This window comes from Microtus ochrogaster, chromosome 7, assembly GCF_000317375.1.
Source record: "Microtus ochrogaster isolate Prairie Vole_2 chromosome 7, MicOch1.0, whole genome shotgun sequence".
Classification (NCBI taxonomy): domain Eukaryota; kingdom Metazoa; phylum Chordata; class Mammalia; order Rodentia; family Cricetidae; genus Microtus; species Microtus ochrogaster.
In genome coordinates, this window is record NC_022014.1 from 57207314 (window position 1) to 57233879 (window position 26566).

The window sequence follows — 26566 nt, forward strand, 5'->3', positions numbered from 1 at the left end:
AAAAAAAAAAAAAAAAAAAAAAAAAAAAAAAAAAAACAAAACAAAAAAAAACCCAGTAGGAAGGAGCTAGCGTGAGGAAGGATTTCATGTGGTAGAAACAAATTATTGGATAGTTTGACAATTTGAAGAAAGGGCGAAACTAAACGCTTAAGCAAGCTACAAAGGACCTGAATAAACTGAACAAGGCACAGAAAGGGTGTCTGTTCCCCTCCCATCTTTTGAGATAAGCTATATACATAGACCTGGTATGTCTCCAACTGCTGTAATCCTCTTGCCTCCCACAGTGACAGCCAATGTCCCACCATGACTGACAGATCCTAAGAAAAATCTACATCAAGGAAGGAATAACTGAAATGCTGGTAGAGTTCTGAGACAGAATCATCCTATGTAGCTCAGGCCAGCCTTGAAATCAAGGTCCTCAGGCTCCTGAATGTTACACGTAGGCTCCCACACCCAGCCTGAGATGTCTTTACCTCTGCTGCATAATCACAAGCTGAGTCCAGGTTACCCAAACAGCCCTCCTTTCCATTTCCATAAGGAAAGTGCCTACTGAAATGTATGCCTTTATTTGGTTTAAATTACTTAGGAACAGACTTCAAAGACTTAGAAAGTGAAATGTTTTAAAACTGAAACCTTCCAATTGCTTCTAACTCTGCCTAACAGATGAATATTACTTCTCAATGGTTGGTCTATGATCAGATTTTAATCAAGTATTTTATATGGCAAGCTTATTCAAAAGAATCGCCTTTCTTGTACCAGTAAGAGCCTAATAAAGTTGAGTTCAATTCCTAGCAACCTCATGGTAGCTCACAACCACCCATAATGAGATCTTGTGCCCTCTTCTGGCCTGCAGGGATATATGCAGGCAGGACACTATACATAATGTCTATTTTAAGAATTTTGATGTGTCTTTAACTCTTAATAAAATATCCTTGTTTGTTGCTGAACTCTCATCAAAATTTGAACCAAGTCTTCATATTTCTTAATAATGGAAGTAAATTTGTAGACCTTAATAACAATTTGGGGGCTGGAGAGATGGGTCAGTGGTTAAGAGCATTGCCTGCTTTTCCAGAGGCCCTGAGTTCAATTCCCAGCAACCATATGGTGGCTCACAACCATCTGTAATGAGGTATGGTACCCTCTTCTGGCTTGCAGGCATACACACAGACAGATACATAAAATTAAAAATAACAATTTGGTATATTCTTCTACATTAAAACCCATGGAACTGCAGTTCAGCTGGTGCTTGTCTAGTGCACAGAGGGCCCTGGGTTTCATCACTATAGCACTGTATAAACTGGGAGCGGTGGCACAGGACTATTGAGGATCAGGAGTTTGTAGCCAGCCTAGGTCACATAAAAGGCTACCTCATAGTTTTGCTTTGTTTCTTTAGTCTATGCTCTTATTATGGAAGTTAGGCTGGCTTCCAACCTGTGCTTTGCTGCCTCAGCCTCCTGAGCAAGTGCTGGGGATTATAGGCCTATGCATGGATACTTCGCTAAAAATATTAATACTTCTGTTCACATATTGAGCAAGATCCTGACTTCTTTAACAGCCTAAGCTCATACACACTGAGTTCACAGCCTGTTTGGGCTACAGAGCAGGTTTCTGCTTCAGAAGACAAGCTATGCGTGGGATGCCTGCTTTACAGTGACATCAGCTACAGCTGCAAGAAAGACTATGTAGCTGTCACTGTCCCATTGCTCTTACACTATACAAACAAGCTAGTATATAACTCAAACACAATTCATTTGTATGATGAGTCATGCCTGCACCTTCAGAGTTCAAGGCCTGTCTAGGTTACAGTGAGCCCCACCTTACCTTCCCCAGCAAACAAAACCCTGAAATAACTACACTATGTGTGTGGAGAAGGGTCTCACCATTGCCTAGATGGGTTTTGAACTCCTACACCAACTCTATTACTTCCACCTCCTGAGCATCGGTATTACAGGTGTACATAGCACATCTCGCTTTGCTTACTGTTTTATCCACCAGTACCGCATCCTAAATTCTTCTGTGTTTATCCAATCTAAAGTTTCACAGTAAACAAATGTTTAAATTGGACAACACAATAAAGACCTACCTAAAGAGACAAGTCTCATGACACCTAGAGGGGCAACCCAAGACATTCCTGTAAGACACCAGAGTCACACTGCAGACGCACACGAGCCTCATGTCAGAGCAGCGCTCTACATCATAGACTCATGCCAGAGCCTTCCACACTGTACTTTTAATTTGAATGCAGTTATGGGATGCAAAATGCTAACCACTATAATAAACGTGTTTCTGCTAACATAAGATCAGTTGTGTCAGTGAAGTTATGAATGCAAACATTGCTAGCTTACAAAATTCCCAAAGACACAGAGCTAGCTGCCTCAAGTCTGCCCCTTAGCATTGCCTTCACACCTACACTCAAGAGCCCTGCACCGCCTTGTGCAGAACCTCCGACAGAATTCACATTCTACAGGGGCTCAACCTAATTATCTGAAACCACTTACATACAAGAGTCACAAAAACAAGCCTAAGGATGATTACATGAAGTAAAAGGGTGGCTGTGGCAGTTTATGGTCAGCGTCAGTTAGTGTTAACAAAACTACAAATGCAAAGGTCTTTGCGCTTTTCTACCATGCCAAAACTGACACACTGATGAATGAAACCGAAAGACACTGTATGTTATAGATTATGACAAAAGGTCCATTGTAGCTAGAGTAGCATACACCAATAAAGCCAGTACTTGGGAAACAGGCTGAACATGAGTTTAAGGTGAATCTTGGCTAACAAGGGAGAACCTGTTGCAAAACCTCAACAAACCCATACTACTGTCTGGAGAGCAGAGGAGGAGGAAGTGGTGGAGAGAGGGCCTGAAAAACTGAGTGCTGGACATTACTTTATAAATGGATCTTGATAAGGTCTTGAACACTGTGAGATAGTCTTAATACATCGCATGAAAACATACACACCTATAATCCAGCGTTTGGGAGGCAGGAGCAGGAACATCAGGAGTTGGCTCTAGAGACCTCATCTCACAAGTCACACGGCTTCTGTACTTTCATAAAAGCAGAGCCACATGTGACATTACACAAAGGGGAACCTAAGAACTCCTGTCCTACCTTGTCTCTCTCCTTCTCCTTTAACTTGTCCATGGACCGTTTCAGTCCTTCTTCTAGCAGGTCTACAAGGCGCACAGTTTCACCTGAACGTGTTTTAAACTTCTTCCTAAAAGACATTTAAAGTCCTGTAAAAAATTCTGAATTAGACTGTTCAATTTAAAAATCCTTGAAAGCGAAGGTTTGAGGGGTTCAGTCACATACGGCGACCTATGCCAAGGTAACACAGCCATAGTCTAGAGGCTACCAGGGATGAGCACCAAAAAAACCAGTTTTCCAGTGTCTCTCAACTCAACACATTTTTGTTTTTAAGCCCCTGGAACTCTATCCTTGCTACATTTTTTTTTTTTTTTTTGGTTTTTCGAGACAGGGTTTCTCTGTGGCTTTGGAGCCTGTCCTGGAACTAGCTCTGTAGACCAGACTGGTCTCGAACTCCCAGAGATCCGCCTGCCTCTGCCTCCCGAGTGCTGGGATTAAAGGCGTGCGCCACCGTCGCCCGGCTTTCCTTGCTACATTTTAACAGTGAAATAAAGAATAGCATCCACAGGGCTAGAGTCGCCTCACATTGATGGCACTGGCTGCTCTTCCAGAGCTCAGTTCCCAGCACTCGTGTGGGCAGCACACAACTAACCACCTGCAGCCACAGCTCCACCCTATTCTGGACTTCCTAGGTACCTGAACGTACAAAACAAAAAGCCTAATAAACTCACTTTCCTAGAATCCAAGATGCTGTTTAAATGTTTTGCCCTTTCAGAAAAATTACTAAACCAAAAAATCCACTGCACTTGCTTCTACACTGGACTAACATAATAAAATCCTACCTGACAGGAAGAAAGCCCACCACATTAAGTTGGTAAATACCGAATATAAACATCCCATTATATTTACCTTTTGTCTCAAAGACTGAACAGAACAGAGGGAGATGGGGAAACAGAAAAAATGAAAGCATGAACACCATTAATTTAGAACTGATAAGCTTCATACTTTGTACAGAAATGAAAGGAGTGAATCTTAAATTCAACTGGACTCTCAATAAGTCACACTTTCTCAATATTGTAACCAAAGGTAAATGCACCAAGGGCTTTGAGTATGCTGCCAAGCATGCTGTGTGAAATGGGCACAGTCTAGATGGGGACGTGCGAAGGCGGTCCAGTGCTCTTTCCACAGCACACGCATCCTTAGGCTGCATCCCCTGCAAGCGCTAACTCACGGGAGAAGCGGCTTTGCTGAGTTTCCACGACAGTGTAGTAGACACTCAATTTCTCAGTGCTACTGGGGACTCAGGAACAGGAAGCCTTTTCTGACCTTTTCTGACGCTCTGGGGACCGGGGCCATCATTGCCAGCTCCTGCCTGTCCACTTACTTGTCTTCTCCTAGCACCACGCCGAATCCAACATGTGCCACTTGAGTTACTTTCGGGTCATACCAGCCAATCATTTGAGCAGCAGCAAAAATTGTCTGGAAATGTACAGCCTACGAAGAGCAGAAGCAGACAGTGCTTGTTAGTTTTCTAATACTAATTAAAAAAGACACAACTAAAAAAAAAAATAAATAAAAAAAAATAAAAAAAAAAAATAAAAAAGACACAACTGAGCTGGTCAGTAGTGGCACACGCCTTTAATACCAGCAACTCAGGAGGCGGAGGCAGAGGCAGAGGCCAGCCTGATTTACAAAAGCTAGTTTCAGGACAGGGTGCTCAGAGATCACATGACAGTCTCGTTAGGCAAACGTCATTGTAAAGTTCTACTCTCCAGATGTGATCACCAAAACAAACAAACAAACAAGCAAGCAAGACTACAATGACATTTTCTACACTCAGGTCTTAAAAGAGGCCAGGCAGTTGATGCCTGCCTGTGATCTCAGTGCCTCAGACCTGGAGAATTGGGACTTAAGGGCATATTCAACTGTGCAGCCAGTGTTGAGACCAACAAGTCTCATAAAACAAAACATGTTGCACAGACTCTGAGCCTCACCACAGCAAAGACAAAGTGACTAAGAACAAATTCACAAAATGGTTTCTTCCTACTAAATCTTAAGTTTTCATCCAGAAAGGATTTCAAATATGAGGACAAATGGGTTACTTGAGACTTTATCCCACAACAAAAGTCACATGGCTTTTCCATGAAGTAAAATTTCTATGTGTCTATATGTTAAAATTAATTTTAAATAAAAGCAGAGTCACAATGTCACATTAACAAAGGGGAAACCTATGGCTTTTTGTAATAACCAAAAATAAAATATTACACAGAAGGACCTGTTTGAAAAAACAAAACCAAATGTTGGGCTGCACCACCATCACCCTGTGTAGCCACGGCTGTCCTGAATTTCGAATCTACCTGCCTCTGCCTCCCCAGGCTAGGAATAATCTGTATGTTCAGAAAGTAGCTACAAAGCATGCTCCAACCCCGTTCTTTCTCCAGTGATGCACCAGTGTTCCAAACTGTACGTTTCTAGTAAATTTTAAAAAATTTTTAAGTGTCAAATGCAAGCAGGCCTGGCAAATTCAACTTACTTGTCCATTGTCCACCACATAGATAAGCTTATCTGCTTTCTCCTCAAATAGTCTCTGTTTGATAGCAGCTAGGTCAGATGTATCATAAGTAAAGCCACCATCTGACTTCACTATGGTTAATGGTATGGAACACCCAGGAACAAAGACAATTTTTCTGCCATCATCCACTTGCACAAATCCTAGCAAAAAAGAAAAAAAAAACACATAAAAATAAAATTAAAAAGCCTTCGTCATTGATGTGGGAATCTCCTCTGTTATGATGTGAATGTTTTATTACCATTGGTTAATAAAGAAGCTTCTTTGGCCTATGGCAAGGCAGAATATAGCAAAGTGGGAAATCCAAGCAGAGATAAGGGAGGAAAGAAGGTGGAGTCAGGGAGATGCCACATAGCAAGAGGTAAACCACAAGCCTTGTGGTAAAATATAAAATAACAGAAATAGGCTAATTCAAGATGATAAGAAGCCTGAGCTAATAGGCCAAACAATGTTGTAATTAATATAGTTTCTGTGTGATTATTCGGGTCTGGGTGGCTGGGAATGAAAAAGCAGTCTCCGTCTACACAGTACCAAAGCTAAAAGAGCCCTCCTGAAACCAGAGCCCTAGTTTATTCTAGGACCACCATAAATACTTGGCCATTATATGAACATTGTAATTTTAAAAAGTAACCTTATATTTTTGTGTGTGTCAGAAAATGAGGGTGTACATGTACTAACAGTGTGAGTGTGGAGGTCAGAAGATACCTTCTGGGAACTGGTACCCTCTTCCTCCTGTGTGGGTGTCAGGATACCAGGCTTGGGCAGCAATTCCTCTACCTGCAGAGCTCTCTAACCAGCCCTGAGTATTTTAAAATGCAATGATAGAGCTGAGGAATGATTACTCCCACATGATCTACTGCCAAGACTGATGTCAGGGCTCTGCACCCACAGCACACCTGGTCAAACTCTGCCACCACACCCTGTGGAAGCATGCACTCAGCAGACAAAATATGAACATATGTGCTGTCTTTTCTGGGTGGAATCATGACCTTCCTCTGGATATGTTCGAACACAGCAAGATTTGGTATCTAGAATATGGAGCAGGAAGAAATAAAACTGCACACAGTTATATAAAAAAGCAATGTTCTCAGACTCAAGAAAAGACAGGAATAGGAATGAACTTTCTATCAGCTATATTTGATTTATGTCACTTATAATATCGAGTCCCAAATTTAATGTTTATAGTAGCTACAGTCACTATGCAGATTATGTTACCATACTACTTACAGTTTAGGAAACAGGCTCATAGGTAGGGTTAAAACTACAGTCCATGAAGGAAGACTGCCTGTGTGTAAATTTCAGGTTCGTTGCTTTTGGGCCCTGACTTCTCTGTGCTAATCAGGCTGAGCACAGAACTAGGAGTTATGTATGACAGCCTATCTAGGGCTGGAGAGACAGCTTAGTGATTAAGAGCACTGCCTGCTCTTCTAGAGGGCCTGAGTTCAATTCCCGGCAACCACATGGTGGCTCACAACCATCTGTAATGAGATCTGGCCTTCAGGTCTACACACAGCCGACAGAACACTGTGCACATAATAAATAAATAAATCTTAAAAAAAAAAAAGGACAGCATATCTAAGACCCTCTGTTCAATCTTTAGTTCCACAATGCCAACAAAACCCCACGAATATTGTTTTATTATCTTCAAAGTGTGGTTCCAAGTCTCCACTTCTACATTCAGGCTGAAGGATTAAAGGATGGCTCAGTGGTTAAGTTAAGAACACTTGTTCTCTTGCAGAAGACTGACCTGGGCTTAGTAATTTACAGTCATAGGACAGACAACTCACAACTGACTCTAGCCCTAGTTCCAGGGAATCTGATGCCCTCTTCTGGCCTCCATGGGTGTGCACATGGTGTGCACTCTCACTCATAATCACGTGCAGGTAAACACACTCATGAATATAAAATAAAGCTATATACATTTTTTATTTATCAATACAGGTTTTTTTTTTTTTTTTTTGGTTTTTCGAGACAGGGTTTCTCTGTAGTGTTGGAGCCTGTCCTGGAACTAGCTCTTGTAGACCAGGCTGGTCTCGAACTCACAGAGATCCGCCTGCCTCTGCCTCCCGAGTGCTGGGATTAAAGGCGTGTGCCACCACCGCCCGGCTTAAGACAGGGTTTTTCTGTGTAGCCCTGGATGTTCTGGAACTCAGACAAGACACTGCTTGTCTCCCAAGTGCTGGGATTAAAGGTCAGCACCACTGTGCCTTGCAAGATATATAAGCCTTTAAAGAAAAGATCATGAACCATGGTAAATTTGAGACCAGACTGGAGTATGCAGTGAAACCCTGTCACAAAACTCCGAAATCATGGGGCAAACTTTTCCACAGAATTCCAGTTAAAAAACGGAGAGGAAATGATAACATACGACCAAAGTCACAGTCATCAACAGCTATTGAAACTACAGGGCAAAGTGTGAGAGATGTACAGTTGACCCAGAGTGAGTCAGTCACAGTATCTAAACCAAGAAAACTAGACATTGCTTGTATTCTTGAAAGAAAAAGCAAACCAGACTGAATGAATCCTCTTTAGAAATACAGGCAGATGCTGGGTGGTGGTGCGCCTGCCTTTAATCTCAGGCAGAGAGAGGAGGTTCTGAGTTCAAGGCCAGCCTGATCTACAGAACGAGTTCCTGGACAGCCAGGACTGTTACACAGAGAAATACTATCTCAAAAAACAATAAAACTCAGAACCAAGTATTGTGGTTCATGCCTGTAATCCCAGCATTTAGGAAGCTGAGGCAAGAGAATCATTAAGTTGAGGCCAGCCTGGTGTACAAAGTGAGATTGTTATGGCAAGAGGATGAATTCTATAAGCCCTCTTTCTTTAGCAATAAAAGAAATACATCCAGGCATAGTACTGCAATGCCTGCAATCCCAGTACTCTGGAGGCAGAAAGGGGAGGAGTGCCACAAATTTGAGGTCAGCATGGTCTATAAAGCAAGTTCCAGACTAGCCAGGGTTCCTTACAAAGCAAGAAAAAAAAAGTATGCAGGAAAAGGAGGGCTACTATGTATTAACAGACCACAAATAAATGTACTATTCAGACTCTGAGAAAAAACCCTATGATTAAAAAATTATAAAGCTGGACATAGTTCAAACATACATTTGGGAAGCTGAGGTAGTGAATTCTAAGCCAGCTTGTGGATTCAGAGAGACCCTGCATTTGAATATCAAATTAAAATAAGTCCCCATTGGGACATCTGAATTGCCTACTGAATGGCATTAAGACATTATTGCCGTGTGGTGGTGGCGCATACCTTTAATCCCTGCACTCGGGAGGCAGAGGCAGGCGGATCTCTGTGAGTTCAAGGCCAGCCTGGTCTACAAGAGCTAGTTCCAGGACAAGCTCCAAAGCTACAGAGAAAGCTTGTCTTGAAAAACCAAAACCAAAAAAAAAAAAAAAAACAAAAAAAACAAAAAAAACAAAAAAAAAAACCCAACAACAACAAAAAACCATTCTTGCCCAGACTGATGCACAGCAGCACAAGCTTGCCTAGCATGCACACGTCTTTGGGGTCCATCAGATTGGGGACGAGAAATTATTACCAAACATAAAGGTTTACACTTGTCATCTCAGCTTGGAGAGACAGAGGCAGAACAATTTCTGAGTTCAAGGTCACCTTACTTAATTTGAAGCCTCTATCACACAGAGAAGAGAATTTAGGGAGGTAACGACACCAGAGTTTTAGGAGGAGCAGACACAAAGCGTAGACGGAATGGTGTAAAAGTGTGTGGGTAGAACAGGGTGTGGTCTAGCTTACTATTTATAACTTGACATTGTGTTTGTCTTCGGTAATCATAAATTTCATTCTGTTTTTGTCTGCTTGCAAGTTCCAGTGATAATGAAGGACCCAGGATCGATACCCAGCACCCACAATGGTTAGCAACCACCCATAGCTCCAGTACTAAAAAATCTGGCTGCTCTCTTCTGACCTTTGCTCATATACATGCACACAAAACACAAAATAAATCTAAAATGTAAAAGGATATAATGCCTACCTTTATCTTCAAATTCCTTTACAATATCATTCATCCTATCTTGATAGAAGGATTCTCCTCTCTCTATTAAAGTAATGTCCAATGCATCATAGATTTTCTGAAACTCTAGAAAATATCAAATATAGTAAATGAATACACATTTAAGCAAAGGGGGAAAAACCCACACCATTTAGAAAGCTTTATAACTGGATGTAACATAAACAGAAATCAGTAACATTGAATATGTACAACACAGAAGAGTATGTGTACCACCACTGGGGAAGAGAATATGGTGCCATATATGAAAACACTAGGCCGTAGGTACAGCTCAGAGGCTCAGCACGGGCTTAGCAGCAGGAGACCCTGGGTTTCATATGTAGCAGCCCCTCACCCAAAACATCATTACTAATTTTTTTTTTCTGTCTACCTATAAGAAAAATACCCTTTCTAAAAATTTAAGTGAGGGTTACAGGTGCAGCATTTATGGGGCTCTGGTTCAATCTTCAGAACCAAATAAAGTAGCGTGCTTATATATGCCCATGATCCTAGCCCAGATAAAGGGAGAAAGAAGACCAGAGCAGCTATTTTGAAGATAGGCTGGACTATATGAGAACACTTCTCTAAATAGATAAGAACTCAAATATGGTATTCTGGATTTCCAGCCCAACTAAGGAAATCTAGCAGAGGGATGTTTCAGGCCAGGAATTCAAGACTATCTTTGACAAACCAGGAAAACCTTATTTCAAAATCAACCTGGACACAGTAGAATACTCTCATAATTCTAGTATTAAGCAGCAGGACAGTGAGCTCAAGGTGAGCTTAGGCTATACAGAAAATACCTACTCAGAAGCAAAAGACAACAATAGTATATATTTAAAAAAAGAAAAACCAGGCTACACATAGTAGCGCATTCCTTTAATCCCAGCACTCAGGAGGTAGAGGCAGGCTGATCACTGTGAGTTCCAGGACAGTCAGGGTTATGCAAAGAGAAGATCTCAAAACAAACATCACCTAGTTGGTGATGAAAACATTTATTCAGTTTTCTGTTTGGTATTCTGACTTGTTTCTCATTTATCAACGACACAGCATTTCCTAAGTGCAACACTTTCATACCTTAAAATCTAGGTTACAAAGCAATCATCAATAATCTTTACAAAAGGCCTGATGGCGATATTCATTCATTTACCACTCAAAGTGGTCTTTTAAATTGATTTTGCAAAACCAAACATGGTGGCAAATGCCTGCAATCTAAAGTACACGAGAGGTAGAGGCACTGTGAATTTAAAGCCAGCCTGGGATTGAACTAAGACAAAGACATAGACAGCCTTGTCTCAAAGACTGGTATTTGATTTTGATCTTTGGAACCCATGTGATGGAGAAGCCTTGTTAGCCAATCATCTTTAAGAGATGGGTCCAAGTTAAGGCGCCCCACCCCATGATTTCTTTGGGGCACAGCTGAGCTTGAACTTCTCATTTCTGTTTCATGAGTTTTCCCCTTATAATAAATAAAAATATAATTGTTTTATCCTTTAGCTAGCCTGGTTATTTCCTGAATCAAGCTAGTTTCTACACCCATGTAAAAACCTGGATGTATGGGCTGAGATGGCTTAGCAACTAAGAGTATATACTGCTTTTGTAGGACCTAAACTCAGTTCCCAACACCCATGTCAGTAGATTCACAATGACCTGTATCCCCAGTTCCCAGGGATCCAACACCTTCCTGTGGTTACTACTGTGGTTACACTAATGGGCACAAACACATTCTTAATTTAAAATAAAATAAATTGTATGCTGGGAATGGTGGCACATACTTTTAATTCCAGCATTCTGGAGGAAGATGGGTCTCTGAGTTTGAGGCCAGCGGGTGTATACAGTAAATTATTAGATGTGATGATATGCATCTATAATCCCAGTATCCTACAATGAGATGGATTTGGATTTGTTTTTCAGGGTTTCTCTGTGTAACTGCCCTGGATGTCCTGTAACTCACTTGTAGACCAAACTGGCCTGGAATACAGAGATCTACCTGACTCTGCCTCCCAAGTGCACCACCACCACCTGGCTTGCTACAATGAGATAGGATAACTGAGGACATGATAGCCTGGAGCATAGCATGAAGCACAGCAGAAACAATACAATAAATCCTGCCCCTATAAAGAATAAGGAAAACAGATTCCCCAAAGTAGTCCTTGTCCTCTGATTGTCAGGTGGGCTATGTGTCAAAGCACACACCCCAATTCACACAATTAATTCAGAGAAGTATATACGAGGTTTGAAGAAACAGGCAAACAAGCAAAAACACACAAAGACCCCAATTACAAAAAGCTAATATCAATCCTGAATAAAAACACTCACCTGCACGGGAGACATCACAGATGAGGTTCCAGGCCTTTATGAAATCTGGATTTTTACTCTGCAGTGAAACAACACATTGATAGGCTCGCTTCTTAAATTCCTCCTCAGTATCAAACCTCTTCTTAGATTCCTGTTAAGAGATTTGTAAGATCCAATCATGTTGCTCTAGATAAAGAATGTACTCATTTCTGTACATATGCACCAAAAAGAAATAGCTGAGAATATAAGTGCTCTACATCAAAGACAAGAAGAATACGAGTTCCTAAAAACAAATACGAAAACCAAAATAAACCGGAGTGGCCAGGTGTGGTGGAGCACTTTTAATCCTAGCACTAAGGGGTTCGAGGCAGGTGGACCTCTATGCAGTAGGTTTCAGAGAGGTAGGGACACAGTTGTTCTCTAAAACAAAACACCCAAGCCAACCAACAGAAAAGCACATCCTGCAAGGAGTTCAAGAATTGGCAACAGCTGAACTGGGAAGATGCCCTAACCTCGAGAGAACAATAGTTCCATCTCCAAAATCTAAGTACAGCTGTGCCGTCTTGACAGCCACCTATAATTCTGGCAGGGATTGGTGTGTGTGTGGGTGGGGTGGGGGGGTAGCTAGACTAGACAGAACTCAAGAGATCCCGATCTTACTAAAAAGTGATCAAGAAAGATACCAGATGTTAACTCAAGCCCACACACACTCAAGTGTGCATGACAAATAGCCTACCTTTTTTTAACAATGAAATTATTTTTTTCTTAAATATACAAAACTCAGCTGAGCATGTGGCTCCTGCTTTGTAACCCTAACATTCAGGAGGCAGCCAGAACACCAACTTTACAGGCCAGTCTAGTCTCAAACTGTCTCAAAATCAAACCCACAAAAGCCTTCGATGTTTCATTTTTATTTTGGTAGCACAGCTTTCTCATTTTAGTTATGCTTCCTAGTGTTTCTCTGCAAATACATCGTTCAAGAACAACTGGGGCTGCTAAGCTGGTTTAGTTCTAAAGGCGCTTGCTGCCCAGCCTAAGTTCATGAATTCAATCCCAGGACCCACATAGGAGAAAACTGACTCTCCTGAGCTGTCTTTTGGTGTCAGTGCTCACTCTAGGCATTCAAACAAAACAAAACAAAAAACAAAAACAAACTAAGAAACACTGGAAAACTGATTCATTACCAAATCAGTAAATTTTAGTAATGTACTGCAAAATCATTTATATTAGCAAATCTGTTTCACTATATCCAAAAGCAATTTAACAAGATTAGTTATTGTTAAATTTTTACTAGAAAACATCAAAACTCAAGTGTTTGCTTTTTTTTAATCCATTAGTCTAATTCTTGGTTCATTTATCACAAGAAAAATGATTTTGAAAATACAAGACTGTATGTACAATACTGCTTTATGGGAAAGAGTCACTGAAAACTTTCAGTAGATGAATAAAAACTGCAGTGTGCCAATTCAGAACGCTGACCAAAGTCACCACACAATTAAGATAGGGCTGGACTCACTGTTACAGCTGAGGTTAATTTTGAACTCTAGATCCTCCTGTTCCCTCCTCCCAGTGCGGAGATTACAGGCATTTGCCCCCACACCCAGGCATATGTTTGTCTTTTAAAAACTACTTTGGAAGATGGCACAGTGGATCAAGGTGCTTGGCTGATGAGTCAGACAGAGTTCAAGCCTAGGACCCACAGGGAGAGAACTGATTCTTACAGGGTGTGCCTGGACCTCCACACAATGACAATGATGTACAACCTACCCTAAGATACAAGTACAATAAAATCAAAATACTCAAAAACACTACCACCACTTGGTTTCAGCCAGGTGTATAGTCAAGCTCCGGAGAGGCTGAGGCAGGAAAGTGCCATGAGGCTAAGGGAGTGAGGGAGTCAGGTCCCTGGAAGAACAGCTGGGCCATCTCTCTAGCCCATCAAATTTAATATAGATCAATAAAACAAAGACACACAATAGGGTGTAGGGCAGCTATTTCTATGATTACACCCAAAAGTAAATGGATGTTAGTGTGGTTGTTTCTAAGCACATAAGTTATCTATGAGTGAAAAATGAATTCGGGTTTTCAATAAGTGAACTTCATGAATCAGCTTTTACTTTCATCCAGGCAATGCAGCGTTACCAAGGCAGTATGTGGAAAGTATTATTGGTAAGCATTTGTCTTTTCTTTAGAAATTATATGTGTGTTCCTGTGTGGGGGTTGTGCACCTGAGGGCAGTGCCACTGGAAGCCACAGAAGGCACCAGGTGCCTACAGCTAGAGTCACAGAAACAATTCTGAGCCACCTGCTGCGGGTGTTGGGAACAGATCTCAGGTCTAAACACGGAACCATCTCTCCAGCCCCATCTCTTAAATAACATTTGACCAGGTTCCACCTTATTCTTTTCAGTATACAGTAACTTCCACTATGGTTCTGAACTTCCTTTGGGAAAAGGGTAGCAGACATACAATTATACAACAATCGTGCAAACCTTATAAAAGGCCTGAAGATCCCCAATAGGAGGTGAAACCGTCAGATAATCTGGAAACTGATCCTGTAGGTGAGCGATGAGCATGCCAAACTGGGTCCCCCAGTCTCCTACGTGGTTTATCCTAATACCAACCAAAAAACAAGAAGTTAAAAAACAAAAACAAAACCAAAAAAACCTAGCAATTAAATGAAACGCATACTCCAATAGAAGTCATAACATCTAAGTGTCAATCTGCCACTCTAGTAAAAGTTGTTTGTGTAGCTGTTTCTTCAGTGGGGTTGCTAACTGCCAACTCGTGGAACTAGGAACAGCTGAATAGGGTGAGAATTAGGATTTACTGATTTATAACTAATGGGCTATAAACTGCGTATTATGTAGCTAGCTAGAACATTACAGCCAAGGCTAGTCACTGCCATTTAAGGAGGCAACCAACTCCCATAAGTTGCTTGCTGACCTTTTTAAGTATCATTCCCCCAAAAAGAAATGTGTAATAAAAGAAAAAAAGGAAGAAAATGTAACTTTTAATTAATTACTGTAGGGGACTTAAAATAAATGGCTCCAAAATGCCAACAGGTAACATCCTTCCATATCTGCCTTTAGCGACTGCTCAATCACGTTTCCTTACTCACCTGCTTCTTTTAGCGCCAGAGCAATCTTTGGGATCACATGGTTCTAGTTAGAACAGAATCCCAGTTTTATACCATGGCCTACAGCACCCAATACATAGACTTCTGGACCACTAGGAGGTGAGTTCTTGTTATGTATGAGGTACTCAAGAAGTATCTGGGAAGGCAGGAGAGATGGCTCGGCAGTTAAGAGCACCCACTGCTCTTGCAGGGGACCTGATTTGGTTCCCAGCACGGCAGTTCACAGCTGCCTTTTTCTATAGTGCCAGGTAAATACAATGCCCTCTTCTGGCCTCTATGGGTTCTGTATGCACATGGTATACAAACTAATGCAGGGACATAGACACAAATTTTTTTTTAAAAAATAATTTATTCTTATTTTATATGTATTTGTGTTTTGCCTGTGTATATCTGTATGAGAGTATAAGATCTTGGAGTTGCAGACAGTGGTGAGCTGCCATGTGTATGCTAGGAATTGAACCCAGGTCCTCTGGAAGAGCAGTCAGTGCTCTTAATCATTTAATCATTGAGCCATCTCTCCAGGCTCACATAAATTTTAAATAAATAAATAATAAAATCACTGGAATGAATGCATATACCCTTGGTTCCATAGGAAGTCTACAAAAAGGATGTACAAAGTTCAGATACGGGATAGGGACCAGGATATTTATAAGATTAAGATGTGTTTTTATTTATGTTATGATATTGAGTCTGTATATTCGCAGGCAAGCCCCCTGAAAGCCAGGAAAAACATTGGATCCCTGGCGCAGGAGTTACAGGCAATTGTGAGCCACATGATGTGGACATTAGGAACTGAGCTTGGGTTCTCAGAAAGAGGAATGTCTCTCAGAAAGAGCTGTCTCCCCTACTTAAAAGATTACTTGGTGGGCTGGAGAGATGGCTCAGAGATTAAGATCATTGACTGTTCTTCCAAAGGTCCTGAGTTCAATTCCCAGCAACCACATGGTGGCTCACAACCATCTGCAATGAGATCTGATGCCCTCTTTGGCTTGCAGTTGTACATGCAGACAGAATACTGTATACTTAATAAATAATAAAGAAAACGTTAAAAAAATGATTACTTGGGGGGGCTGGAGAGATGGCTCAGAGGTTAAGAGCATTGCCTGCTCTTCCAAGGGTCCTGAGTTCAATTCCCAGCAACCACATGGTGGCTCACAACCATCTGTAAAGAGGTCTGGCGCCCTCTTCTGGCCTTCAGGCAGACACACAACAGAATATTGTATACATAATAAATAAATAAATATTTAAAAAAAAATGATTACTTGGCAAGTGAGTACAAAACAGAACTGAGCTTTTAAGGCTGGGTGTTAAAGATACTTAGCAAGAGAACACACCTTAGCACATCATATCCAGCAAATTCAAAGAGCCGGCTTGTACTTTCACCTATGATAGTGGACCTGAGGTGGCCAACGTGCATCTCTTTAGCTATGTTAGGAGACGAAAAGTCAATGACAACCTGAAACAGAAACAAGATTTTAAAAGGGGGCACAAGTATTTTATCATGCTACCATCTAAAATTAAGTCTTAAATATTATTCTAGATTCTAATTCATGCATATTTGATTATCTGTGGCTCTAATTGCATATTAACTGATAAAGAATCCAATTAATTTATACAAATTACTATTCAACAATACTGTATTCAGCAATAGTTGCATTAAGTTCCAGTTATAAATCTTAAATGCCTATGGAATGAGACTAAAAAATTATAAAACACAGAAACCTACTTCCCAATTACACTCATGATCTCAATATAAAGTGACGGCATTCGCCAAGCAAGTCTAAAATACCGAAGGATTAGCACCCATACCTTCTTTCTCTCTCCAAGAACAGGCAGTTGAACTCCATTTATTAGGAGACTGGTCAACTGTTCTGACACAAAATCCTTCCTCAAGTGCACATTAATGAAACCTAAAAGAGTAGTAAAAAATGATCAGTCTTCCATTTTGGACGACTGTGTACTCTGAAGGGTTTTCTCCATTTCACTTATGCTGGCTCCAGAAAGAGCTGTGGCAAAACTCTTAGGAGTCTAACAGCAGTCAAGACAATCACCCAAGCCCTGAAAACACCCGTCTTGGCATCTACTTCCAACCATCACCCCCTTGTCCCCTCCAAACTGCTGCGTATTACACCAGCCCATCCACGTTCACAAATGGTTGGCTTATCTGAGCAAACAGAAAAGGCCCTTCTGCTGCAGGCTAAGCCATTCCCTAGCCCTTTGCTGAGGAAAACTTGACTCAGTGGAAGGCAAAGTAACCCAACCAAGACAGTTACCAAAATGGTAGCTCTTAATTTATAATCCAGGTTATTTTAACCAGCTGGTTCATAACATATTAAATGCCTGGGACGGCCTGTACGTATCATGCTGCCTCCTGAGTAGATGTGATCACAGGCATGTGCTACCATGCCTGGGAACTTTTTTTTTTTTTTAAATTTTGGTGGCCACAATAAGATAAAGCTCAAAGATCTTGTTATACATGTTAGGAAAGCACTTTACTACTGACTTACATCCCCAGACCCAGTGTTCAAACTTTAGCCCTTTCCAAATCTCAAGAAGCACCCATCAATACAGTAATTAAGAAAGCTAGCATATCATACCAGGACCCGCAATTTCAACTTTGTCAATATAGTCATTGTTCGGCAGGTGTTTGGTAATGTTTTCTGCAATTTCTCTAGGGTTTACTTTCTGCTCCTTTGCTTTGAGCATCTACAACACAATGTGAGACAATTCATTAGCACCAGGGAGCAAGTTCCTAGGGAATGTGCTGACCAAGCATGAGCTATATTTGTAAAACACTCAGGAAGCAGAAGCAAAGCCCAACCACCTGTGAATGGATAAACCAGAGCATCACCAGTGCCCAGAGGAACCAACATGCCCAAACCATACGTCTGAACTAAAGCCAACTCCCTGCCTCCCACCTCTTAAAGACACAACAAAGTCTAGAGTCACAAAGCCTGAGCCAGCAAATCTACACCTCTTTTCTTTTCTTTTCTTTCTTTCTTTCTTTCTTTCTTTCTTTCTTTCTTTCTTTCTTTCTTTCTTTCTTTCTTTCTTTCTTTCTGTTTTTCGAGACAGGGTTTTTCTGTAGTTTTGGAGCCTGTCCTGGAACCAGCTCTTGGTAGAGCGGACTGGCATTAAAAGCACGCACCATCATTTATACTCTTAATTCCAAGTCATGAAACTGTCCACTATTGGTGTGGGAGGTCCTTCTGTCTATGTGTTACTTGCATTGGTTAATGAATAAAAAAACCTGCCTTGGCCTGATTGGGCAGAACTTAGGAAGGCAGGGAAAACTGGACTGAATGCTGGGAGGAAGAAGGCGAGTGAGGGGATGCTATGGATCCACCACCGGAGATAGACATGCTGGACCTTTGCTGGTAGGCCACAACCTTATTGTGATACACAGATTAATGGAGATGGGTTAAATTAATATGTGAGTTAGCCAATAAGAAGTTAGAGCTAAGAGGCCAAGCAGTGATACAGTTTCTGTGTGATTATTTTGGTTCTGGGTGGCCGGGACAAACAAGCAGCTCCTTCCCTTGCAACACACTATTCAAAAGCAGCACTCTTGGACTGGGAATGTGGCTGAGTGGCTGTGACTCTCTGGGTTGGAAGCCCAGCATCAAAAAGAAAAGCTAATAAAAAGCTCACAGGAGTATTAGAGAAAAGTCTGCTCAAGAGCAAACCCTTTCCAATCAACACAGAAAGTGAAGGAAACAGACACAGGTCATGTGTAGTCAGATAATGTAGCTACTGCAAATAAAGAACTCCTTAGCTTAAAAATGAATGTGGCCGTTAGGAGCAGCACATGCCAGAAATCCCAGTACATGAGGGCTGAGGCAAGAGATCTGGCAAAGTGACTGTGTCTCAAAAAACCAAAACAGAAAAGGAAACCAGGTGGTGGTGGTACACAACTTTATTCCCAGCACTTGGGAGGCAGAGGCAGGTGGATCTTTGTGAGCTCGAGGCCAGCCTGGTCTACAAAGCAAGTTCCAGGACAGCCAAAGCTACAAAGAGAAAATCTGCCTCAAAAACCAAAACAAACAAAAACAGTCTATAAAGTCTGCTTCAAAACATCCTAGCTCTAACAAGTAATTGATGGTGGTGATCTTCAGTCATATGCTCCTTTAAAAACAAACAAACAAACAAACAAAAAACCCAGGGTCATCTGTGAAACTTAGACTGCCCTTTACTTGCGGCAAGTCTCCTGCCCCGGCCCCTGGAGTGCTGAGATCACAGGCTTCTGTCACCATGCCCAGCAATAATGTGCTAACTTTATTTCACTTTCCAAATGTCATTAGCCACACACACCAATCCAGAACACAGCAAGAAACACCAAAACAATACAAATATGGCTCTCTCTGAGCTACACCCTGGTCCCATGTGGAAAGTGTCCCTTTTCTTGAAGATAAAAGAGTTTACTGTTATTTATGTTCATAGGAGTGATGATGATATATAAGAGAATCAAGTCAACCAAGGCCAGGCAAAACAAATGATACTTCACCTGAGAAATACCCATTGCGCTATTGCACTGATAGTCTCCAAACTTGGGCTGCTGACTCGGGGTTACGACCAGAGGAGGGTTGTCCAGGTCTGGATACGCAGCCTTAATGGCATAGCCAAAGACATCCTGCAGGCAGCTATTGATGTTAATCATATTTTTGGTTGGTCTTCTTTTCCTTTCTGACTGAATACTCTGCAGGCAAAGAACAGCAGTGTCTTAATGAGGTAGTATAACATCACACAAAACTCCAAATACGTTGAGAAAAGCCAGGATGGGAATGCTCAGACTGGAAGAGGGTTCTAACAAATTTCATGAGAATCAAGGCTGTCCAATCTGTATGCCTTAACAGAACACAAACAATAAAAAGCAGTGATCGAATATAGAAGAGAAGACGGGCAGTGACGGCACACGCCTTTAATCCCAGCACTTGGGAGGCAGAGACAGGAGGATTTCTGTGAATTTGAGGCCAGCCTGGTCTACAAGAGCCAGTTCCAGGACAGGTTCTGAAGCTATAGAGAAACCCTGTCTCAAAAAACCAAAAACCAAACCAAACAACAAAAAATGAATATAGAAGAGAAGTGAGGCCCAGCATCAGAAGGCAGAGACAGGCAGACCTCTGTGAGTCGAGGCAAAGCTGGTCTACACAGTGAGTTCCAGGACAGCCAGGGCTCTGCAGAGAGACTCTGGTCCAAAGACAAAGAAAAGAGAAGTGAGTCATAAGTTGCCTCACCCCAACACTGGAAGGGAAAACTCAATGGGCAAAACAACTGCCAGATCTCAGGACAAGAGAGGAGCCAGAGCGACAGCTTTGCCCACTATAAATAACCCCTGGGTCAAGCCCTACTTGTTCTTTCTCAACAACTTTTAAGTGGGGCATATTCATTTAAGATAGACTATAATTACTCCTATTATCACTCATTACACCGCCACAGAATTGTCTACAAGGAGACAGCTGAACGCAGAGAAGTACTTCGTCCACAGTGCGATCCGGTATGCCCACATCACACCTGCCATATAAGATGTTATCAAAACAGATGACAGAGGGGCTGTGGAGATGGCTCAGTGATTAAGAGCTCTGCCTGCTCTTCCAAAGGTCCTGAGTTCAATTCCCAGCATCCACATGGTGGCTCACAACCATCTGTAATGAGATTTGGTGCCCTCTTCTGGCCTGCAGAAATACATGTGGGCAGAGCACTGTATACATAATAAATAAATAAAATTTAAAAACAAAAACAAAAACAGATGACAGAACAGACTCCAGAAAGTCAAAGGCCAGCTTGATCTACCTACTAATCACCAGGCCAACTAGGACTACACAATGAAACCTCATCTCAAAAAAGGGAAAAGGGCGGGCTGTGACCTGTCAGCAGAGCACTGGCCTAGCAGAGGCCTGGATTCGACCTCTAGAGCCCTCTCCACAGGAGCAGGTAAACATGCTTTCCGTGGAGCATGACGAAAACGCTTCCTTAGAAAACCCTTCTAAGATGTGAACCTAGGGCCTCAAGTGTTCCACCACTGAGCCACTCATAGTCCAACTATAACTTACAGTACTCAGCCGGGCGGTGGTGGCACACACCTTTAATCCCAGCACTTGGGAGGCAGAGACAGGTAGCTCTGTGAGTTCATGGCCAGCTTGGACTACAGAGCAAGTTCCAGGACAGGTTCCATGGCTGAGAAACCTTTTCTTGAAAGAAAAAAAAAAAAAAAACCAAAAAAAAACTAAACAAAAAAAAAAACCAAAGCGAGGCCCAGAAGATTACATCTAAAATCCCAGCAGTTAGGAGATAGAGACAGGAGGAGCAGTCAGCTTGGGCTACATAGTAATAACCTGTCTCAAAATAACAATGGAAACACTAACAGTGTAAATATTAGTGGCAACAGTAGGATATAAATAGTGCTAAATTCTGTACGAAGTGTTTGGTTTGCATGCTTTTCTTTTTACTTTACATATCAAAAGTTACTGCTACTATCATTACTGTCACAAGGACTAGTGATTGACAGATTACAAAGCAGGTGGACAGGAATTGAGAGGTCCTTTACCCTCCCCATGACTGCTACAAAATGAAAAATTTCATACAGGCACTATCTTTTTCTTTCTTTTTGAGAAAGGGTCACTTTGTAGCCCAGGCTAGCTTCAAACTTGAAACAATCTTCCTCCTTCAATCTACCAAGTTATGTCCCCCCCCCTTTTCTATTTGTAGCTCTGATTGTTCAGGAACTCTTTGTTGACCAGGTTATGGTCTGATTGTCTCTTTCTCCACAGTGACAGGATTAAACTTGTGAAAAAAACCACAGCTGGCAATGTTATATTCTTAAAATCATCAAAAAGTCTTTTGATAAATTGGGTGGTGGTGGCACACACCTTTAATCCCAGCACTAGGGAGGCAGAGGCAGGAGGATCTCTGTGAGTTCCAGGAAAGCCAGTACTAGGACTACACAGAGAAATTTTGCTAAAATGTTAGGTCAAGCACTGAAAAGGGGAAGGAATGACTGATTATTAAAGGGGCTCACAGTGGCCTGAGATAAACTGCAATTGTGTTCTGCACATGCAACACCCCAATCTCTTCCCAAAAGTCTAATCAGTCAATCAGCCTTGAAGAAGGCTCAGTCTAAGGTGTGGGTCTTTCTGGGAACATTTGTTCTCAATAGCATAATTATATCCATGTTTACAAAAACACTGATAACATACAAAGGCAAAACAACTTTGTAAAAATAAAGCTTGTACTTTGGCTGACATCTTCCATACTAGAAAATTAAAAATATTAACTCAGGAAACAAATAAACAAGAGCTGGTTTAAGGCTTTTCCCCTCTTCGGTTCGTTGTAACAGAGTCAGGCTACTGAAGCTGGCTTAGAAATCCTGATCCTCCAACCTCAAGTGCTGGGATAGAGATATCAGCTCCCAAACTAGACCAACTTTAAGTTTTTACGAATACTCTTAGGTCCCCAAAATCAGTAATGCTAACTTTTTTTAAACTGTAAAGATATTGCTATGTATCTTTTGTATTAGGCATTTACACATACACATAAAATCCACTGTACTTGATCTCATCCAAATTAATATGTATGTATAATCAATTTTAACACTTTCACTTTCTCCTCCCTGCTCCTCCTGCCTCCACTACTACCAAGTGCTGGAATTATGGGCATGCACCACCACACCCAATTTTATCTGGTGCCAGGGACTGAATCCAGGGCCTTGACCTGTACTAAGCAGTCTAGCAGTGAGCTTGATAGCACTTTTTTGGTTTTGAGACAGGGTCTTGTTCCATAGCCCTTGAACTCCTGCCCCTGCACAAGAGAGCATCACAGAGGTGAGCCAGCACATCAAGATCATCTTCCTTGCTGGCCACGGTGCCATACTCTAATTCCGGCTCTTGGGAGGCTGGAAGCAGGAGGACTGCCGCAAGTCTCAGGGAGATAGGCTGCACACCACATACGAGGACAGTCAGACTACACACGGCCAAGACCCCAATCAAATAAAACCAAAAGAAACACACATCTTGGTACAATCACCTTTTACTGTAGCTTGATTGTATGCATTTTGTAAAACCTCATGTTATGCAAATTAGTAAAAAACGGCTCTTGAGAAAATTAAGATTATGAGATTTCTGAAAGTCTATGGGATTCTCTAATAGGAGTACTATCATACTAGCAATCTTAAAACCGCCAGTGTGAAAAGCTTTCTGTGAATACCTAATTAATAAGTACTAAGCAGCCAGACTCTGGAGGTGGAGGCAGAGGCAGGTGGATGTATATGAGTTCAAGACCAGCTTAGTCTACATAAAGACCCTATCTCAAAAAAAAAAAAAAAAAAAAAAGATCTGAAATTCAAGGTTTTTGGCTAGGAAAGACATATGTAAATTATTCACAAAGAGTAAAGTAAAACTGAGACTGTCATGCTCGTGAGAATAAGGGTACAATTCCTTGCAGCGAGAACCATCTGGTATGTGCTTTCAAGTTGGGAGTATGTAGCCGCCAAAAGAGGAACAGGCAGGATGAATGGCTACTGTACGCAATACTTTATCCCTGTGGTTTTTCTCTCTTCTCTCTTTTTTCAAGACAGGGTTTCTCTGTGTAGCCCTGATTGTACTGAGACTGGCTTTGTAGACCAGGCTGGCCTCAACTCAGATCTGCCTTCCTCTGCCTCCCGAGTGCTGGGATTAGAAGCACCACCTCCAGGGTGCCCTCGTTAGTTTTTGTGTTATCTCCTTTACTACCCTTAGCAGCACGGAAGCATTGAAAAATGCATCGGAATTTTAAAAAGTAAACACAACAGAGAATTCAGTATAGATAAATGCAGACCAAATGCATTTAACAAACCAAACTGTATTTCTTTAGTGAGGCATCCACGAAAAAGGAATTCTGGGTTAGAAGACATAAATACAAAGTAATCTGAGAACAGCTGATCCCAAACAGGTAATAAAAACTCCAAGGGAATGGCTCGGGCGGCCTAAGGAGTCAATGAAGTACCGCTGGGCAATCCAAAGAGTAGCACACACCGTGGAGAACAGCTATGAATGAGAATGATGTAATACTCTGGGCTGTGTCATCAGCAAACCTGAAAGGCAGGCCAAAAGACTGAAGGTAAGCTCTTTCTCTCCTACACTGATAACCATCGCTGGACTACACGGCCATTAAACTGGGGGAAGGGCAGTACACGCCTGTAAACCCATCACTAGAGACACAGAAGCAGAAAGACACTGCAAGATGGAGGTGAGCCTGGAAGCCCATGTGGGCTGTAGTGAGACACTTTTAGAGAAAGGGGGGATGGAAGGATAGAGACAGAAAGTTTTGCAACATTAAATAAAAAGAAAGCTAAGAGATGCTATAAAACGTAATGAAATTGTGGAATAGCCAACTCAATAGCATAGAAGTTATGTATGAGTACGTCTATTTTAAAACATCCCCCCTAGTTTGTTCCTAGACTTCAGTACCAAACCAAATAAATGAAATTTTATTTTTTCTGATAGTGGTAATGATTCTTCAAAAACCATTTCTTTGAAAGCACGGGTATAACCCACGGAAGAAATCTCAACTCCCAAGTCAGTCTTTAAGCCTGCATGATGAACCACTGCCAAGGGTTCTGGAAGCCACAGGCCTCACCAATTTCTCCATCATGAGCTGAATGAGTCTTAATCTGCCTTAGGCAGGAAAACAGATTTTTAAGTAAACCCCTCTTTTCAGTTTCTGTAGTGCATACTTTTAGAATCTTCAATAACAAAACATTTTATTTGAAGATACCCAGAGTGCTCACCCTTTGAAGAATATTCAGTCTGTACTTCAATTTAAAATTTTCTTCTCGTAACTGTTCCAAACTTGGAGAATCTTCTAAGTGACCACAGTTCTTCAGCCGGTCGATCTCAGCAGTCAGAGACTTGATCTCCTTTTCCTGCAAAGGGAAGGGCACTTTCCCAGTCAGCTCAAAGGAACACTCCCAAGATAATGGCAAACTGGACCGGAGACTCACTTCCTCATTTCAGTTCTCCACAATTTGTGGCTCAGGTGGTGAGAACGGGCTTTCCTTTTGAGGCCAGTGGTTTGACTAATATCAGCAATCATCCTTTATAAAGGAAACGTGTGTCTAATGAGTGCTGAAATGAGAGGCAGCAGCGCAGAGAAAATAACCCGAGAAAGTGTGCACTGCAGCACGCACCTAAATCCTAGCACTTGGGAGGCTGAAGCAGGAGGGACCAGTCTACCACAGATACAGCAAGACCCTTTCTCAAACACATTAGTTTCTCCCTCAGCTCAACAATGCACCCCGACATCGTCAGAGTACAGGGTTCTGGCTTTACAAATTGTCTACGCTCCCAAATTTTACGACAAGGACTACAAAAAAGCCAAACAAACAAAAATTAAAAAAAAATACCAACAACAAAAAACAAAGCGGTGAGAGCCAGGCACCTATCTCAGCGGTGCTTGCCTACCATAGGAATGGCTCTGGGTTAGATACCCAGAGGGACAAAAGGTGACAGCATCCATATTCAAACCACTCAAGTGTCTTTGCTTTTTCTAGGTCAAAGAAAAATTCCCACATATTCCCCCCTATCTCCAGTATCGTACACTATAAACGGCTCTCGGCAGTAAAGAGCTTGCTTGCCCCTTTAACTTGTACCTTGGAGCTGCGGATTTGCACAGAGCAGTTGCTGTTACAGGGTAGGTTTAGGCAAACGGTGTCCCTACTACTCTCAGCTAGGCCCGGAAAAGAAATGAAGTTGGTCCCACTTTAGCTTTCTAAAGATGTGACGTTGTCCCGGACCAAGGCTGGCGGCTTCTTGGGAAGTTTCTGGCCGGGTTCCCCGCAGCACACGTCGATCCCACCTGGCCTTGGCCACAGCCTGCACACGTGCGCGGGCTGCAGGGTGAGCCTGGCTCTCCACACGCTAGGCCCTGCGACACCCTCTCCTCTCCGTGTGACAGTAGCACGACCCAGCCAATGATGGCATTTTCCTCTCCCAGCTAAGAGAAAACGGCCGCCAGGGAAGCGTGAGCCTCGCAAGCCCCTGCGGATGTCGCCACCGCCTACGGAAGCCACTGTTGACCCGGCACCGCTTCCGCCGGGTCCGAGCCCTCCGGCCCACCCAGAGGACTAACCTGCTGCAGCAGCCTCGCTGAGCACTGAGCAACCAGCCCGTCCATCCTCAAGTCCGCGACTCACACGCCAAGTGTCCGGAAGCGGAAGTGGCTAGTGATGGCCGGAAACGGAAATTCCGACCCGGGTACTTTCCTACTTCCAGCCCTTCAGAGTGCTCCCTTCGCTGCCCCCTGGCGGGATCCAGGAGGCACTACGAGAGAGGCGGGAGCTGCGTGCTCCACAGCTAGACCAGCTGATGATGGGGCCCGGGGAGGATGGCTTATAGGAGCCTGCTATTAGTCAGGGTGCTGTAGAGTCACCGAACTGACAAAATGAATCAATCTCTCTCTCTCCACACACACACACACACACACACACA

At 42.3% G+C, this 26566-nt stretch overlaps 1 protein-coding gene across 2 annotated transcripts in view; it reads right to left on the minus strand.

The window, feature by feature from the left end:
- The window catches only part of Rars (arginyl-tRNA synthetase), a 28182-nt gene extending 1886 nt beyond the window's left edge, over positions 1 to 26296 (minus strand). The window contains exons 1-12 of one of the 2 annotated variants that reach the window (XM_005350396.3): positions 26208 to 26296; positions 24868 to 25002; positions 19612 to 19803; positions 17705 to 17813; positions 16917 to 17017; positions 16442 to 16563; positions 14461 to 14581; positions 11991 to 12120; positions 9657 to 9761; positions 5620 to 5798; positions 4471 to 4580; positions 3111 to 3216 (exon numbers count right to left, since the gene is read on the minus strand). In XM_005350396.3, coding sequence (XP_005350453.1) covers positions 3111 to 3216; positions 4471 to 4580; positions 5620 to 5798; positions 9657 to 9761; positions 11991 to 12120; positions 14461 to 14581; positions 16442 to 16563; positions 16917 to 17017; positions 17705 to 17813; positions 19612 to 19803; positions 24868 to 25002; positions 26208 to 26252 — 1455 coding nt within the window. In that variant the 5' untranslated portion in view covers positions 26253 to 26296. Of the gene's footprint in view, positions 1 to 3110; positions 3217 to 4470; positions 4581 to 5619; positions 5799 to 9656; positions 9762 to 11990; positions 12121 to 14460; positions 14582 to 16441; positions 16564 to 16916; positions 17018 to 17704; positions 17814 to 19611; positions 19804 to 24867; positions 25003 to 25728; positions 26109 to 26207 lie in introns of those variants that run through there. The other variant, XM_026780694.1, reaches the window with a different exon arrangement.
- Positions 26297 to 26566: the final 270 nt, after the last annotated feature.